This window comes from Anastrepha ludens, chromosome 6 (assembly GCF_028408465.1).
Source record: "Anastrepha ludens isolate Willacy chromosome 6, idAnaLude1.1, whole genome shotgun sequence".
Classification (NCBI taxonomy): Eukaryota; Metazoa; Arthropoda; class Insecta; order Diptera; family Tephritidae; genus Anastrepha; species Anastrepha ludens.
Window position 1 is genome coordinate 114,117,389 of NC_071502.1, and position 17,639 is coordinate 114,135,027.

At 35.3% G+C, this 17,639-nt stretch overlaps 2 protein-coding genes across 3 annotated transcripts; one reads left to right on the plus strand and one right to left on the minus strand.

Annotated features, from left to right (window-relative positions):
- The first annotated feature begins 1,985 nt into the window (after window positions 1-1,985).
- On the plus strand, window positions 1,986-15,756 carry LOC128866240 (uncharacterized). Its single transcript, XM_054106818.1, has 2 exons — window positions 1,986-2,863; window positions 15,555-15,756. Exons 1-2 carry the CDS (start codon window positions 2,133-2,135, stop codon window positions 15,691-15,693), a joined length of 870 nt encoding a protein of 289 aa, XP_053962793.1. The 5' UTR covers window positions 1,986-2,132; the 3' UTR covers window positions 15,694-15,756.
- LOC128866239 (enhancer of mRNA-decapping protein 4 homolog) lies at window positions 4,794-12,534 on the minus strand. 2 transcript variants are annotated; one of them, XM_054106817.1, is made up of 15 exons: window positions 12,388-12,534; window positions 12,151-12,332; window positions 11,869-12,074; window positions 11,416-11,804; window positions 11,101-11,354; window positions 7,746-8,809; window positions 7,462-7,659; window positions 7,201-7,389; window positions 6,852-7,139; window positions 6,589-6,793; window positions 6,286-6,526; window positions 6,062-6,227; window positions 5,772-5,989; window positions 5,420-5,712; window positions 4,795-5,356 (listed from the first exon to the last, which is right to left on the minus strand). In XM_054106817.1, the coding sequence occupies exons 2-15, from the start codon at window positions 12,264-12,266 to the stop codon at window positions 5,170-5,172; spliced, it is 4,014 nt and encodes a 1,337-aa protein (XP_053962792.1). In that variant the 5' UTR covers window positions 12,267-12,332; window positions 12,388-12,534; the 3' UTR covers window positions 4,795-5,169. The 2 variants fall into 2 exon arrangements, with proteins under 2 accessions (XP_053962791.1, XP_053962792.1); XM_054106816.1 differs by having other exon boundaries at window positions 4,794-5,356; window positions 12,151-12,534.
- Window positions 15,757-17,639: the final 1,883 nt, after the last annotated feature.

Genomic DNA, 17,639 nt, shown 5'->3' on the forward strand with positions numbered 1-17,639 from the left:
GACATACAACCCTGTGTTTTCTGTCTTCTGTGGAGAAACATCAAAACATAAAAACTAAATGAAATGGATGCCGGCAAAGCAAACAGGTCTGTAAACATAATTCTTCTCTGCAATTGAAGGCATTTCTTCTGCACCTTTCTTTGCCTCTTCTCGCGTTCGCCAAGGTCGTATACCAGGACCGACTGCTCTCATTCGTTTTTTTGATTAGCGACATTAGTACCCGCTTTCGTTTCCCGACATCTTTATCTATGCTGATGATGTATTTTTTTTTTTTTAATTTTTAAACCAAATGACGCACCTGAGCTTCAAAATGGCATTGACGCCCTAGAACAATGGTGTGCTAGTTCTCGACTTTTCGAGCAACTTTTCATACAATCAATAGGCATTTGACACGAAGCGAAGAATAATAGGTGGCGCCTATCGTGGTATCGTTACTTTGCTTGCAACGACTTTGACAATAGCAGCTGATTTTGGTGACGACACACTAGACGAATTGGTGATCAATGTGACCAGATTACCGTTTTCGTAACTTGATTTAGCCCTTTTTTTGGCCCTTCCTGTGTAATCAATAAAACTTCTTTTTAAAAAGCCGAAAGGCTCTGCTCCTAGCGCTGCGTTTTTGTGAGTTTGCTAATAATTTTATTATCATGTAAGCTTTTAAAAATAAAAGTAAAAAATAAAATAAAATTTTTTTTAAATTAGTTCAATAGTTCAAGAATAAGAAAGAATAATAAGGAAGTATGAAAAAAACAAAAATTTATATGCGAATACCCATTTCGCATTTTAAAAAAGTTCTGCACCTAAATTGAACGACTGCCAGTTGATGGCAACTGAAACCTTTCATTCATTTCTAAACATTCTTTCACATATTTTTTATTTTTTTGCTTAATAAAATTCTGACAAAAATTTACAAACCCGCGATGCAGTAATGCACTTCAAATATACACCTCTCCGTTACTTGGAATGTTCCAAATATTATATAATATTATAACTTCATTAAAATTTTTTTTCAAATTCATTTATAATTCATACATAAATCTTTGACGCACACAATTTTGGTAATTTTAAGAAAATTTTAAGCTCATTGGCGCGTTTCTAAGAGTCTTAATGTTTTTTTGTTTTCTTTTTTTTTTTGTCACTACATTGTAGCCGGTCTCGTATTTGAAGAATTATGAGCCGGTAACACTGTGCGACAGCAATTTTCGGGCCCAAACCAATTGCAAATGTAGAATAGTAAAACCCCAACTGGGTTTTGGTCTACCGGGTCACAATTTTTTTTATCTTGTACTAAAGTTTCGCAATATTGATCAAATGCCATATTAAATAATATAGTAAATCCAGTACAAATATTGATTTCTCTTAAATTTCGTCTTAGAAGACTTTTAGTAAAATTCAATGAGAAATTTTTCGTAGAACATTTTAACCCGTTGAATCCCACTGTTATGTGACTATTTAACCCATTTTTTTTTTCAAAATTGTTCAAAAACCCTCTTAAACTGAGTATTAAAGGTTTAATATGTTCACAAAAAGATTCCTTGGAAAATTTCACTAGTGGTTGTCACAGACATTGTGCTCCTATGGTAATACAATTGTACGATTTGCAAACGGTGTTGAGGCGTAAGTCCTTCCATGATGAAATGTCAATGAATACTGAAAAAAAATGTTTGACAGTAGTCACGCGTGATCTGTAAAACACCCCCCATTGGAAAAGTACCTTCAATCTGATAACCCTTTATTTGTTCTAAAATTACCCACGTGGTCCAATATATTCACTCATATTTGGATGCCCAACTGACGTTAGAGTAGTTTTTCTTATGACTCTTTCCGAATAATCTTCTGAAATAATCAGCCTTATCCTGAATTCCGTGTGGAATTTTTTTCCACTTCATTTTGACTTTCATTTGTAGTTGATTGGACCGATTTTTCCCCCCAAAAATCTCCGTGAAACTCAATTCCAAATCTATTCTCTGTTTTTTCTTTCAGTTTACATTTTTCCACTTCAGTTGAAAATAAGTCATGAAGTTTTTCTTTAAACTCCAAAGCAATTGTATATTTCTTTAATTTTTGAAAATTATTTAATTATCGTGTGAGTTTCAATCGCTTTTAAAACGAGAAAATTCCAAATTCGAAAAATGTTTGCGAGCAGCAGTAAAACGAAAAATATTATTGTCCGAAATTCTATGACGCATAGGCCAACATCAGCCATAACCACAACCACGACCACAACAGCATTGGCACAGCGATCTGCGAGTCGCGTAAATTCAATAGCTGGCGAAACTAGAGTCGTTGGCTCACTTAGTAGACCACAAATGCGATCGAGATTCACCGAACGCAAGCCAACTCCACTATCGGCAACCGCATCCGGACGAGTGCACAGCAGCCAAATTCAGTCGGGCCTCATAAGGGCACAAGCATCGACCATAACAGCACACGGTGATGGCCGTAAAGTGATCCGAGGCATACCGAGCAATACTGCGGCGCGTGCCACCGCACGTCAATGGCAAAAGAGGGAAGCAGCTGCAATAGTGGCAAAACTTGCCGAAGGTCCCAGCAAAAAAACCGAGCATATGGAACAGCTAAATCATGCAGATATTGGCATACAGACAAACGAACCGGAAATACTCAATCACGATCTAATCATTGGCGATATTAAATTGTTACACCCAACGGCAAGCGTCATGGCAGATATCGAGCAGCAGCGCACTGAGGCACGCAAGAAATTGCTGCTGAAGGCGCAAAGAAAATTCGAGGGCCACTCAGAGAAGCAGGAAGCGCATTTGACCGATTTAAAGGAATTCCTTGAGAAGTCTGCGGTCACCAGACGTTCACGCAAACCGAAACTAAACATTGAAGTGGATAAGAAGTGAGTGGAGGAAATTATTGTTCATAGAAATTTTAGTTCAAAAAGCACTTAAAAAGGCAACGAAGTTATCAGATTTGAGCAAATAAAATGTAACTTTGTTTTTTTTCTTGCAACAGCATAAAATACTTCGGGGAAACTTCTATTTGCGGGTTTGCTGCCGATGTGGGAGTTCGGAGAACGAATATAAATTATTATTATCTTTCGCTTATTAAAGGGTGAACTGGTAGTTCAGGCATCAAAGCGACATTCTTTAAATTTTTTTTAAACTAAACCAAATACTCGTACATATGATATATTGCAAGCGAATACTCAGGCCTATGGAAGAACTGAATGTTGTTGTTGTTGTTGTAACAGTATCTTCGCCCTGTCAGTGTAGTGTAATTACCGGTCGTCTTCGTCTAGCTCATCTAACGGTAGGCCCAGGAAACTGGCTGTTTCGGCGGGTTGGGTCCAGAGGGAGAGGGGTGTTAGATGAGTGGATTTGTTGGGGCATGTGAAAAGGTGGTTAGTGTCGTGCGGGGAGCCTTCACATGCTGGACGTATATTTAGTATGTCGGGGTCGATTCTGGATAGGTAGGAGTTTAACCTGCTACAGTATCCAGAACGTAATTGTGCCAAGATTACGCGGGACCCTCGGGGAAGCTGGAGCTCTTCATCTGCGATGGGTGGTGGTTGGACTCCGATAACGGCATTCGGGGGTCGGGAGCTTAGGAAGGTGGTAAGGGTCTCCCGATGGATGTCGTTAACGGTCTGTCTGTATACTGTCTAAAGAACTGAATAATGCTTCAGTCTTTGGGAGCACAAATTAATTTAAAAATAACTGATTGTAAAACCACGTTAGTTTTAGATATCTCGTGAGTGTGATATCTCCGTGAGTGGGGACTATGGTTAGATTCGCTGTATGACTAGATCTAACACACTTCTTCTTCTTCTTGTCAGTTTGAGCCGAGGCCAAAAAAAACTGCGCCAATTGCTTTGGACTTTTCCGAGCTTCCGCCAGTTACTCATATCAATTGCAGGGAGGTACTTCTGCAAATGGTCCCTCCTTTGTGCTCGTGGGTATCCTTGCTTTCGCTATCCATCTATGTTTAGTGCTTAGCTTTGACTATTTATGTTCTATAACCAAAACCAAGCTTAGAGTTCCTAAATAAAAAAATTTAAATGCTGCTGAATTGGTGTATCTTTTTCGCAATACGCGTTGTGCAATTTGTTAGTTTTGTGAGGAATTGTTGTTTTTAGAAAATGAGTTCCGCGCATGAAAAACGATTGGAAGCAGTGTTAAAATCTTTCTTTTGAGCGAATAGTTGCATACGTCGGCCTTGGTGTTCTGCTGATAATCGACAACTTCAACGAACTGTTAAACGTCCAGTTAAGGCTCATCTTTGGCGCTGCTTCTTCGAAAAAGGATTTGACCGTTCATTTGTGTTTACTGTCAATGAAGTTAATGAATAAAATTTGCCAAAAAATAGTATTACCGTCAGCTACATAAATGTTTGGACGAGTTAGCCAACCTAGGATTTTTCAAGAAGGATGCAGCTTTTCGTCTTTTATTGCTTATGTGCAATTCTCGGTTTTACCGAATTCTTTGCAGTACGTTCGCATTTGTCATTCTCTGTTTGTCCATTTTATTTTTGGGATTCTGTGCAAAATCCACATTTCAGATGGTTCTAATTTGTTCAAATCAGTGGTTTTGATTGTCATGAATTGAAATGTGGATTGATGATTAAAGGCAGCATTTCGAAGTGTCGTTGAAGAGTGGAGGGCGTCGTGTGACATAACATGACATGCAAATGAAAATAATCTCGCAAGCCAACGGTGTATTCGCCTTTCCAAACGCTTTTTCTAGCAGCTGCAAAATGCCTTCAATTTCTTTAAGTTATATTATTATAAAAAGGATCGGTAAAGTATAAGTTGACCGCTTGTCCAATGAATAAAACATCCATTTTTTGCGTTCAATGAATTAACGTTTTTTTTTTTAGTAATTTGTTCTAATTACAAAGTAAAATTCCTTGCCACGAAATTACAAAAATAAATTCCTTCAGGCAAAAATCATAAAACTTCTCCTTGAGGGTACCAACTAATTGACTAAGGATTTAGAAAATCATTGATCATCGTTGGACGGACTGAAGCATTCAGCCAAGGCAGTTTGAGTTCCTCCTCCACTTATTTTTTGTGTATCTACTGCCATAAGCAGATTTAGTCATTTAGTCAACCTACACTAAAACAGTGCAGAACCAATACTCTCTCTCTCTCTCTTTTAGTTACTAGCATTAATATAATAGTTTTACGCTCTGTCCAATCATATATTAAATTTGGTCCATATATGCTTGAACGGCCTTCATTAACATACGCACATTGCTACACTGCGGGCTCTTGGAATGGTTTACCAAAAACATTTTGCAATTACGAAATAGTTCTTGCAGTACTTTTGGTGCATGTTCACGCGTAATGGGATCCATCGGGTTAATAGCTAGTAGAGCATCGGCTAAGTAGCTAAATAATTAAAAAACAGCAAATAATTTCTTTTAAATCTGTAACAAAAAAGTTTAAACCTACTTTTGTTTTACTTCATTGTGATTACTCATGTCGGCCGAGATTTGTTGAATCAGCGATAATAACACTTTCTGCTCCAAGCAGCAATCGGGTGTGAAGACCGTAGCATGGTCGGCATTCCTTAAGGTAAACTCCACCAAATTTAAATCATTTGCCAACAAAGCCTGATGAAATGCTTTGTTGATTTGGTTTTGATGGAGTAGTAATTTTATAGTGTCTTTCATGTCAAACATGGGAGCCGGAGTGTTGGTTTGGGAGCGTAACGCAACAGTTTGATTCTCAAAACACCTTCGCATCTTTAAAGATCATAAACGTGTGTTATATTCTTACATTGTCACTGAATCAAATCCGTTACCTCAGTGCGAAGAGTTTCTTGAATTTGTCGCGAAAGTAGAATCTCTAGGCTTTTCACGTCTTTACGTGTCTCAAGCATTGTTTCTGTCACCGAATTCCGATGCTTAATTAGTATTGAGTCCAAATGTTGACGAAAGCCGGAGAACTTATTAAGAACCTCTTCTGTGGAGTCCTGCATAGGTTGCAAATGTTGCAGATAATTATCGAACTGTACCATAACTGTTTCAAATGAAACGATACATTTAACATATTAAAAAATCATAATAACGCTATTTAATATATCCTACATACATTCTTTGATTCCAACAGAAAAAGCGTCATGTAGTTGTTTAAACATATTTTGTGATGACTTCTCGTAAGCCGGTATCAAAGTGCTAGACATCGATTCAATAAATGCTGCCTGCAGACTACCTTGAACCCCAACCAAAACGGATTTTCCAAAAGTGTCAATTATGTTCTAGAAGCAAATTTAGATGTAAAGTATTTGCAAATCGAAGTATTCTACTGTGATATACCTTGCTCTTGCAAACTTGTGAAATATTTTCCTTAAGCATAAGGTCAAAAGCTGTTAGTTTCTGAGCGACATCTAATTGTATTTGTTGTTGCAAGTGTTCAATTTTCGCTGACAGCATTGGTGCTAATTGTCGCTGAATTTCCACATTTATCACCTTGGATACGACTTCCCCAAGATGTGTTAAAATATATTGATTCAGAATTTGAATTAAACTTTCCCGTAATTCTCTATTTTGCTGATCCCTATTGATGAAAATAATATTATTGGAATAAAGTTTGGGTTTTAATTAATTGGTTCGAAATACCGTCCGGCCATAAAAGCTGCTAATTTCTCCTTGTGCTCATTTTCGTAACGTTTAAGATACTGTTCCAGCAGCTTTGACAACTGCATTTCTAATTTAAATGAGAATTCAGACATAATCTTTGTAGATGCCATTGGATTTGCTTTCTTCATACTGGCCACTTCTGCTTGAAGATTGTTAATTTGCATTGATTGCGCCTTTACTAGGTCTATTAAGCAAACAATTGATATTTAGACCATGAAAACGAGTTAGTTATTAAAGCCTACCAATTAATTGACTTATTTTCCCATTTAATTCCGAGAATTCCGTGTTGCTGCTACCTCCCATACCTTGAAGATTCCCATTACTGCTGCTGTTAATACTTATAAGATTTGGAGCAACATGACTGTTATTGAGATTATTCCCCGAAGAAGCGCTTACTGCTTGTGAAATTAAATTTGCCGCATTCTGAAGCTCAGTTGAATGTTTGGTAGCAGATTTGTGCATCTCCGGGACTTTTGGCCAATTCGGGATGCTGCTGGTGGAATGGCATGTGGAAGCAGACACATCCGATCCTACTTACAAGAAATAGTTATTACAGCACTTTGAACACAAAATGTCTCATTGAATTTAAACCTTGTTCATCCATTTGGGCTGCTGGTGAATTATCCACCTTCTCCTTGATATTAGTAGCAGTTTTGTCGCGTAACTCATCATCGCCACTGTCATGCTCTTGTAGTGACATGATTTCCTGTACTTCCCGACTGGGGCTTGATCCACCACTAGCCAGATTGTTCAAATTACGGCCGACATTGTTTTCAATAGCTACCAAATTGGAAATTACAGGGTTCAAATATGTGTACATGCATATGTTCTCAAGAAAATAATTCGAATTACCGATAAATTTCTTCTGCGGGTCTAAAGACTGTTTCAATTGCAATTTTTGATGTTCTTGATCTTCAATTATTTTATTATTTACCAAATTCAAAATATTTATAGTTTCTGTTTTTGGTGCCGATGTTTGTCCCGCTACACTGGCCAACATTAAAATTGTGTTTAACACTTCAGAACTGACACAGTCATTCGTGTTTTTATCTGCAATTAAATTAAAACTGTTTAAACTGTACAGCCCTTAGTATTAAAGAGAATTACAAAACTTTATAAAAAACTAAATATCTTACCACTTAATGTGGAGCTAAATGCATCCGGTGTCATAAGATTTACTTGTGTGAAGCTTTTATTGCTTGTTTGGGGAGAAGCAGTGCGCGATCGAACATCATTTAGTTCAGCGGACACCGCTGCTGGTATAGCGGATGCCGTAGCTGCCACTGTGACAACTGAAGAAGAAATGGTTGCTGTTTGCACGGTCATTTGATTAGCGACACTAACAGATGGGGCCGTCGCAATACCGAGTAATGATTCCAAAGAATTGGTTTTACTGTTTTTTTCTTGTTTTACGCGTTCCTCATTTACGTCTTCCGATTTAATATGTGAATGTGATAATTTATTCGAGTTCAAACTGTTTGCAATTCCAATAACACCACCCTTGATAATATCACTCCCACCACTTCCAATGCAGCTTACTACGCTATCTAGTAAGGATGAATCTTTAGAAGCAATTACTTCTCCGCTCTCATCAGACAATGTGCTTCGCACGTCCGTATTTTCCGTAACAGATGGTTGATATAGTATGCGGCACTCCTGCATACTCTTCGATTGCACAATAAACATTCGCACCACTACGCAGTATGTGGAATTAGTTTCCTCATCATAGTCATCAAACTCATCGCATAGATAATTATCGTTGCCACATTTATAACGCCGCACTGCAGCATCGACAATTGAAAATGATAGAATCCCGGAGCTAAGTGGGAACTCTGAAATGCTTTTTATATATACGAGCGAAGGTGAACTTTTCGAAAGAGACTTGAAACTGCCAATACTACTATTGCTACTAATGCTGATATTCGCCAAATTGTTGTTACTCTCATTATCAGAACCTTTCGTTAGTGATATATTGTTGCTGTTATTTACAATTTGCATGATATAACATGTGCGTGTATCTAAACTTGATATAACGAAATACGAGGATGTTCGATCGATTTCAGCAATAAAACGCAACGGTTTTTTTTCTTCTGTTGCTGTGGTAATGCAGAGTGATTGCAGGCATTCCCAAGTACTGCAGTCCCATACTTTGAATTCAGTATTATCAGCGGCGCCGGTGATAGCATATTTCCAATAAGTTCTGCAAAGAGTAGGATATGATTATCAGAGCAGGTAAAATTTTTTTATTTAAGTGCATTTTATTATAAAAGAAATATTTTCACTCCAAACGGACTTGCAATGTGGCTCTGAGATAAGTATGTGTTGAAAATCGTTGTTCATAGCCAAATTTGGTTCAGTATGTTCGTGACTACCATCCGGAATTCACAGAGCGAACGTAGGTTCGGTTCCAAAATTTAGAAAAAGTTTTTTCTAATAGCGGTCGCCCCTCGACAGGCAATGGCAAACCCCCCGAGTGTATTTCTGCCATGAAAAAGCTGCTTATAAAAATATCTGCCGTTCGGAGTCGGCTTGAAACTGTAGGTCCCTCCATTTGTGGAACAACAACAAGACGAACATCACAAATAGGAGAAGGAGCTCGGCCAAACACCCAAAAAGGGTGTAAGCGCCAATTATATATATATATATATATATATATATATATATGTTTCTTACTTATAAAAAAAAAACAAATTTGCAGTAACGTTTTGAAATATTTTCATTTTCAAATCAGAAAATTATAATTTTTTGTTTTGCAGATTAGATGTATGTGCTAGTTGTATATGTTAATCTGTTGATTGCTGTATTTCGACAGGTCTGGAGCTTGGTACACTGCGTATCCCTACCTCCAAATGTCACCAGCAACGTTTCTTTGTCTTTGCCCCAAATGCTACCGGCTAGCGACCTAAAGATTTGGTCCATTTTTCGTTTTGTTCGTTTGTGAAACTCTTTTAAAAGTGCACCATTTCCCAAGGCTTTGATTAGGTTTTTGTCACCCTTTTATTTCATGTAATTGGGGCTCTCATAATTGTGCGGCTTCCATATATCTTTTTATTTTTGAAGTTAACTTTAAAACTATTCATATTAAATTATCCCAATTATATGCAAAGCGAATAGGTTAAGTGTGTTGTTTGTTTAAGTGATTAAGACAATAAACAGAATTTTGTGCCCATTAACAAAATATTTAGAGGCTCTCGGGCGGTGAAAATTTGCAAAGTACTCTTACGCTAAATGGAAATAAGATTCGATGTCAACTAAAAAGATATTAAAAAACTTGAAATTATAACACCAAATAAAGTTCTTTCTAGTACTGATGTATCAATTTCGCCGCTGCTCGACGAATTTGAATTTCGTGTAGTGGCCAATTCAAGTTGGCCATATTTCTGGCGGCTCTCGAGTTTAGATAAAACGAGGTAGATAATGAACTATATTAACAAAACTCTCGGTGTTTGCAGCATAACATGAATATTTTGTGAAAATATTTTAATTTACCAATGAAAACTATCAAATAAAGTATGAGTCACACTCGAAGTTTATAAAATGATAACTGCTTATTCTAAGTGAGAACGAACGAGAACCGTAAACAGTTACTTAAATGTATATGGAAAAACTTGAAAGCAGATAACGACTTCGAATTAATAAAATTTTTATGATCATTAAAAGTAAATTTAGCGTCAAATATAACCCTCAGATCAACAATCTCCAAGAAGTTTTGCAGAACCCTATTAGCAATGGTATGAGCGTTGCAAAGACCACTGCATCTCGTAAACTTTAAATGAAAAAACTTTTTAATATTCAAGCACAGTTGAGAAGTTCTTACTGACTAGCTACAATATATACAAAAACAAAAACAAAAAAAATTATAAAAACTTAATAAGTAAAATTTATTAGTACCTGTAATAAGAAAATAATAGATTTTTAAGACAGAAGCGGCTTGAAGAAAAATCAATACAGCATTCTTTTATATTCCTTTAACTCAATTATATATAATATAAACCTTATACTTCAAGATGCAAACTTATAAAATTGCAGACTCTTAACAGTAGCATTTATTGGAGTGGAAGAATAATTCATCGGTTACATTTATCTACGATGTTCTTAACACTAACATTTATTGTTGGAATTGATACAATTTTATGTATCTGCAAAAAATCCTAGGCGGTATTCAATATTTTCAGTTGATGTTGAACCTACCACCAGATATTTAATTGAGTTTAAGGCAATAGAAAAGAATAGATGTATTGTACGTTTCCACGACAGTCGGTTCTACGTTACCGAAACGACCCGGATTTATATCCGGGCAGGGACTGTCACTCCAGCAGCATTCCCCGCATGTAAGTATGGGGAATGTTTATGCTGCTACAACAACAACAATAGCTGTATTGATTTTTCTTCAAGTCGCTTCTGTCTTAAACATCTATTATTTTCTTATTTCAGGTATTAATAATTTACACAGCTTAAGATAAACCTGTTAGAATTTCAATTATTACTTACTCAGACACATTTTTGGTTAAATTGTCTAGAAAAAAGAAAGATGATATAGGTTTTCCATTATGTGGATTCCATTGATGTAAACACCGAGGTTCCTTGTCATGCATGTAAACTTGATAAAAACGTATAACACCATCAGTACTGCCTACACCCAAAGTAGAACCATCGGGAGATAAAGCTACCCAGCTTATGGTGCACAGTTCATTGTAGACTTTTAAATAGCCTGTCGAAATATCATTCGGATGTATAACACCCGCCTAAAAATGTTTAACAATTGTAGATCGTAAATTATGTGGATATAAGTTTGTATATATATACACTCTTTCCATATTCAGTTACGATAACATTTATATTGAAACATTGTAACACTGAACCTCTCGCCCACGCAATTAATTCGCTATCTTCATCATCCTCACCGGGGACATCAATAAAAGGGCACCAAGATATCTTGTCATATTTGGGAGAATAATTTGACAACGGATCTTCTATTTTCACAATAAGATTGCATAGCAAGTTGTTACCAACAAGATCTATTTTATGTATGTAAAGAGAATTCATATCAATTGAACCGAGTATACGCTCCTTTTCAATATGTGCAAATTGTAGATCGAGAACTTCCCCCGACATCCCCTTGATTAAGCCACGAAGTCCCGTCTGAGCTTTAACAACACGAACCATACCCTCAACACGTGATAGTTTGTTATTAACTGTAATATTTACAAGATATAAAATGTATATTACAAATTAATGAATAATCCACTGATTTTATACCGTTAATGACATAGGCAATGTGTTTTCCATCCATGTGCACAGCAATTAAATGACCAGGATAGTTTTTTAACTCCCATTTGTAATCCACAATGTTCTTTAATTTCACTTTTGAAGATCCATGATCATGAGTGCCGGGACTGCAAATAACTTTCACATTATTATTTGTGATTTCATGAGTGCATTGGTTGTCGTCAGGTTTAAAAGTACTAAAGAGGAAATAATAGAAATATGGACAATTTATTTATATACATCTGACTCCTTTCGAGTTATTTGTATCTTTACATGATACTGCCACTGGAAACTGCACCAATGCCATTTAGAGCATCACTAGTTAGCATAGACGAACCCACATTGTCAACATCAGTTTGTTGTTGCTGCCCCATGTAATTGACACTCATTTTAATTTCACTGGTCCGTCCAGTTATTGCAAAATCTGAATCCAGACTGTCACGCCTTCGCAACCGCTGTAAACAACTCCTTATAAGCGCAATTATAATTACCACAGAAATTAACATTTACACATAAACGCGCAGGAAATTAAACACTGCGCTTTTTCCACCGCGCCTTTGTTGAACAAAAAAGTAATTTTAATTTTTATTGCCTTGATATTCCTTTTTAAGAGATTCTTCACAATCTCTGGACTGCCAATGATGTGCTCCAGAGAACGTTAAATATAGAGAATTCTCACGAGCTACGAATAGTGTGAGTTGTCAAAAATGAAGTGAAACCGCGAACACTATTTCACCTCGCTTAACTCGACAGCGGGGAAGTTCGTAACAGAGCTGATTACAGTGAATTATGTACAAGTACATTGGCTCTGCTCAGTTTTTGGTTTCTGTATGAAATCAAATTGACGAATGCCGACGGCATTTTGCAAGGCATTTGCTTGTGCATTTCTATGTTCCCTTGATAAACGAAAATTTATTCAATTTATATTTTCAAACAAATATAACCAAATAAAAAGACAACATTTAAAATCAAAGTAACTTTAATGTTTGTTGTTTTAATTTTAAAAGACAAATCTAAACAAAATACATTATAAAACGACCTCACATTTTGTTGTGTGCGTTTTAGTGTAAATTTGATGAAAATGTTTACTAATTTTTCGAGTCGAAATTAATTTTAGACAAGAATTCAAAGAGCATATTGGTATATTGATGAATATATATGTATATCAATATATGTTTATATACATATATTTTGTTAGTTATATTTGTGCAAAAGTTCAATTGCATCTTCAATTCTTATAGTGTTACAAATGTATGTATGTGCACACGCACTGCAGCAACAATGACCTATCTCTCGACGCATTGCTTTATCATGTTTATGTATGTACATTTGAATATGCATTTTTGTTCCTTTGCCAAACGAAATTTTTTTAAATTTACATATGTATATTACAGGGAATAATTCAATACGCGAAATATTCCAATATTGACTATTTTCGAATTGTCGAGAAAATTGGCATATGGGCGGCTCGTTTTATGAATGAAAGTACTTGCTCTTAAAACTATGAGCTCGAATTTATCAATGAATTTTTTGATGATGAGTTGAAACTGTTCGGCGCCGCCGCGACTGTTCAGCGCTATGTCAACTAGAATGATGGCCGCTACGCCTGCGCCTAAGACTGCATTTTGTTCTTGTAGTCGCTAGGCATAGAATTTTAGCTTTGAACGACATACGCATTTTGAGAATAAAGTGAGTGCCCTGTGTGTGCGGTTGTATGTACATGCATATGTGTTTTGCTTGAATTCAATTCACATATTTATATTTGCATATGCCATCTTCCTGTGTGCCTGGTAATGAAAATGTAATGAAGCGTTTTGTATACAGAATTTTTTGATTTGATCGATTGATTGATATATAGATATAGTTAGGGATCAAGTGTGCATATACATACGCACATGCACATGCGTCGATGCATATGCAGAAGAAGTTGTTTTAGCATTTGCAGGAATTCGATCATTCGAATATTTACACCCTAATTATTGCATGATGCTCGTGAGGTAGGTCATGTTGCTTCAGTGCATACATATGCGTGCAACACTATATTTATTAAAGATGCAATAGAACTTAGTTGTCCCATATATGTATGCAAATACGTTTCTTTGAAGTTTTCTTTTGTTTATTTTAAATTTCAAAGTTTTGTACTATCTATAAAATGCATACATATATGAATTATTCCCTGTAATATACATATGTAAATTTAAAAAAATTTCGTTTGGCAAAGGAACAAAAATGCATATTCAAATGTACATACATAAACATGATAAGGCAATGCGTCGAGAGATAGGTCATTGTTGCTGCAGTGCGTGTGCACATACATACATTTGTAACACTATAAGAATTGAAGATGCAATTGAACTTTTGCACAAATATAACTAACAAAATATATGTATATAAACATATATTGATATACATATATATTCATCAATATACCAATATGCTCTTTGAATTCTTGTCTAAAATTAATTTCGACTCGAAAAATTAGTAAACATTTTCATCAAATTTACACTAAAACGCACACAACAAAATGTGAGGTCGTTTTATAATGTATTTTGTTTAGATTTGTCTTTTAAAATTAAAACAACAAACATTAAAGCTACTTTGATTTTAAATGTTGTCTTTTTATTTGGTTATATTTGTTTGAAAATATAAATTGAATAAATTTTCGTTTATCAAGGGAACATAGAAATGCACAAGCAAATGCCTTGCAAAATGCCGTCGGCATTCGTCAATTTGATTTCATACAGAAACCAAAAACTGAGCAGAGCCAATGTACTTGTACATAATTCACTGTAATCAGTTCTGTTACGAACTTCCCCGCTGTCGAGTTAAGCGAGGTGAAATAGTGTTCGCGGTTTCACTTCATTTTTGACAATTCACACTATTCGTAGCTCGTGAGAATTCTCTATATTTAACGTTCTCTGGAATAAGTCAAAACAAAAACAGGGTTGTGTTCATTGCGAGTGTATTTCACAAGGGTTAATATTTTAACCGTGCACAATAAACAAAAATCAATAAGAATCGATAACTTGCTGAAGGGAAAATTATCGTTAAATGTTAGACCATAAGTAAAAGCGAATTTACTAAAGGTGGTAGCGCTAGAACAACAACAACGCTTTGAATTATTTTATTTTTCGTGATTTTGACAAGTCCGACCTCAGTTTCCTTTCCAATACAAAACAAAGGGAGGAGAAATTGCATATTTTTGAACATTCAGTTAATGGCTTGGTAATATTGTGATTTCTGAGATTGACAAGCCATTACAAACCATGTGAAATATAAAATGTTTGTACCATGTTTTTCTTATTAATTCGGTATTCTTGAAACATATCCAAAGTTATTGAATAATATTAATTATAAAAAACTAAGATATAAAATATCCATAGTACCCAAAATTGCACACCCAATTTTTGTCTTTTTAATGACTGTCCGGGTTTATTCTTTGTTAGTTGAATTCTGTTACTAACGGTACTGAAAATTGCATGTGAGTAGTTGTGAATAATTTTTCCAAGTATTTTAGGATTTAGTATTGTAGAACAATGCCTACGGGTAACTCAATAAATACTTATGACAAGAAATATTATCGCTCTATGTATACGAAGACTTTAAAAGAAGTAATGTTTCCCTATGTTGAGAAAGAAATAGGAATTGCATTTTATTATTTATCTCTCTTTTTCCAGACTCATCAGCTCTATGGACGAAATACTAAATAAAGGTGTGCCGAAAACTGAATCCATAACAGATATTAAAGGGCGTATCAAGAAAAAGGAGCAAGAATTGCTAACACTATTCGACACTGTAGAAAATTTGAAAATTTAATGTAAAATGTAATGTAAAATAAAGTAAATAAATACTACACAAGTTGCAATGCCATATGGGAACGGCAACAACAATTCTTATAAATTATCAAGCTTCGGTGTTCATTTATCCAAAACACCTGCAAAGTAGGGGAAATTGAGAGCGCAAAATGGCATTTAATTTTGAGTGGTAGTTGTTAGTTTTTACTGGATAAATTTGTACTTGTAAGAATTTGCAAGTGAGAAAAATAGCTGATCGCAAAGTAAAAATCAACACGAATTAAAATTTGGAATCGAGTTAAAATTCTAAATTTAAATAAAAATGGGGATCAAAATGGAAAATGTAGATATAAATAATATTTAAAATTAAATTTATAAAGTTTATTTAAAGTCATAAATTAAATAGGAATCGGCCAATGATATAGCCATTGCCCCACTTCTGAACCACAGCCTACAGCCACCATTGCTGCAGATTCTCAAATACAAATCGAAAGCATAGAAGGCATATTCTGTGTTTTATGCTTGTACTTCTTTGTTATTAGCTAATTTAGCAATATATGTACATATACCATATATGTATGCATGGACGGAAGCAAGGAAAATATGACGAAAGCTATGATAGCCACAAAAATACAATTGCTAAAGGGATGTTCTTCATCTGACAGCGATGATGAAATGTAACAAATTATTGTGGACAAAATAAAGTCATGGGATGTTAAGCTCGCGATTTTGCATTTCATTCGCTTTATTTTTTTTGAAGTGAAAACTTCTTTAGAATCGTTGGGAGTGATTTGAGACTCGATGAAACGAAAAAGCGACACTACGAAGCGTTATATGTTGATATACGTATATGTGTGTGGCTGCGTACAGCTGAGTCACGCTAGTGTAGTGAGTATTGTAGTATGTATACTACACTGCCTATTACTTGCTTTGGTGTTTAGTTCAAGCGTCATACGTATGTATGTTTGTATGTATGCTAGTACGTATGTGTATTATATTATGTATTATGTATACCTAATACTTGCTTAGACCAAGCGTCCTACGAATGTTTGTATGTATGTTAGTACGTCTGTGTAATATACGCGTTACAACGCTCATAATAGCAACCGCGTGTGCTGTATTGCGTCCGTATTTTTATATTCGTAAATATTTTCATTTTTAAATATTTACCGCAATTATGCCGAAAAATAATGCAGAAAAGTGTCGTAAATATCGACAAAAAAAAAAAACAAAAAGAAAATATAACTAAAAAAAAACAGTTTTAATTGTGGCAATTTATATTTCACCGAATCAATCAATAAATAGCATCACGGAATTCATTCACCAAAATTTAATAAAGTATACACCAGAAGTATCGCGGATACTTAGAAAAGATTACGATAAAGTTCCAATGATTTTAAGTGGCGATTTTAACGTAAATTTTGCATTGGACACAGCGGTTCCTTTAATTGACTTTCTCAATACAACATTCAATTTAAAAATGTGTAACAATCGCACTGAATTGACAACACGATCAAAAACAACAATTGACGCGCTATTTCAAAGATATGTTGACAACATCGAAACCAAAGCATTTGTATCATATTTTAGCTATCATAAGCCACTCGTATCATTTGTTGAAATTGAAAACATTGAGGATGAATAATAATAAAATGAAGAAAATAAAATATGAACTTCATAGCAATATTATAATGAACCTATAATTATCCCGCTCCTAATGCTGCTTTCGTCTCATTCTCTCTCAGTTTGTTTTACGGAAGGTTTCACTTCTATCGCGTCTAACCGTTAGACTGGTATTTTTTTTTAATTTAATACGGAGTAGCGTCATCCTAGCCGAATAAGTTGGTGCGTGACTACCATTCTATGCATGAAACAGCAAAATGATAGAGTTTTTTTTCTATAAATGGTCGCCCCTCGGCAGACAATGGCAACCATCCGAGCAATCACCCGAGTGTATTTATGCCATGA

Coding starts and splice junctions, on each gene's coding strand:
- LOC128866240 (XM_054106818.1), top strand. CDS start 2,133: ATGTTTGCGAGCAGCAGTAAAACGAAAAATATTATTGTCCGAAATTCT. Junction 2,864..15,554: donor AACATTGAAGTGGATAAGAA/GTGAGTGGAGGA, acceptor CTCTTTTTCCAG/ACTCATCAGCTCTATGGACG.
- LOC128866239 (XM_054106816.1), bottom strand. CDS start 12,383: ATGTTAATTTCTGTGGTAATTATAATTGCGCTTATAAGGAGTTGTTTA. Junction 7,390..7,461: donor CCCGCAGAAGAAATTTATCG/GTAATTCGAATT, acceptor CCAATTTGGTAG/CTATTGAAAACAATGTCGGC. Junction 6,228..6,285: donor CACAAGTTTGCAAGAGCAAG/GTATATCACAGT, acceptor ATTTGCTTCTAG/AACATAATTGACACTTTTGG.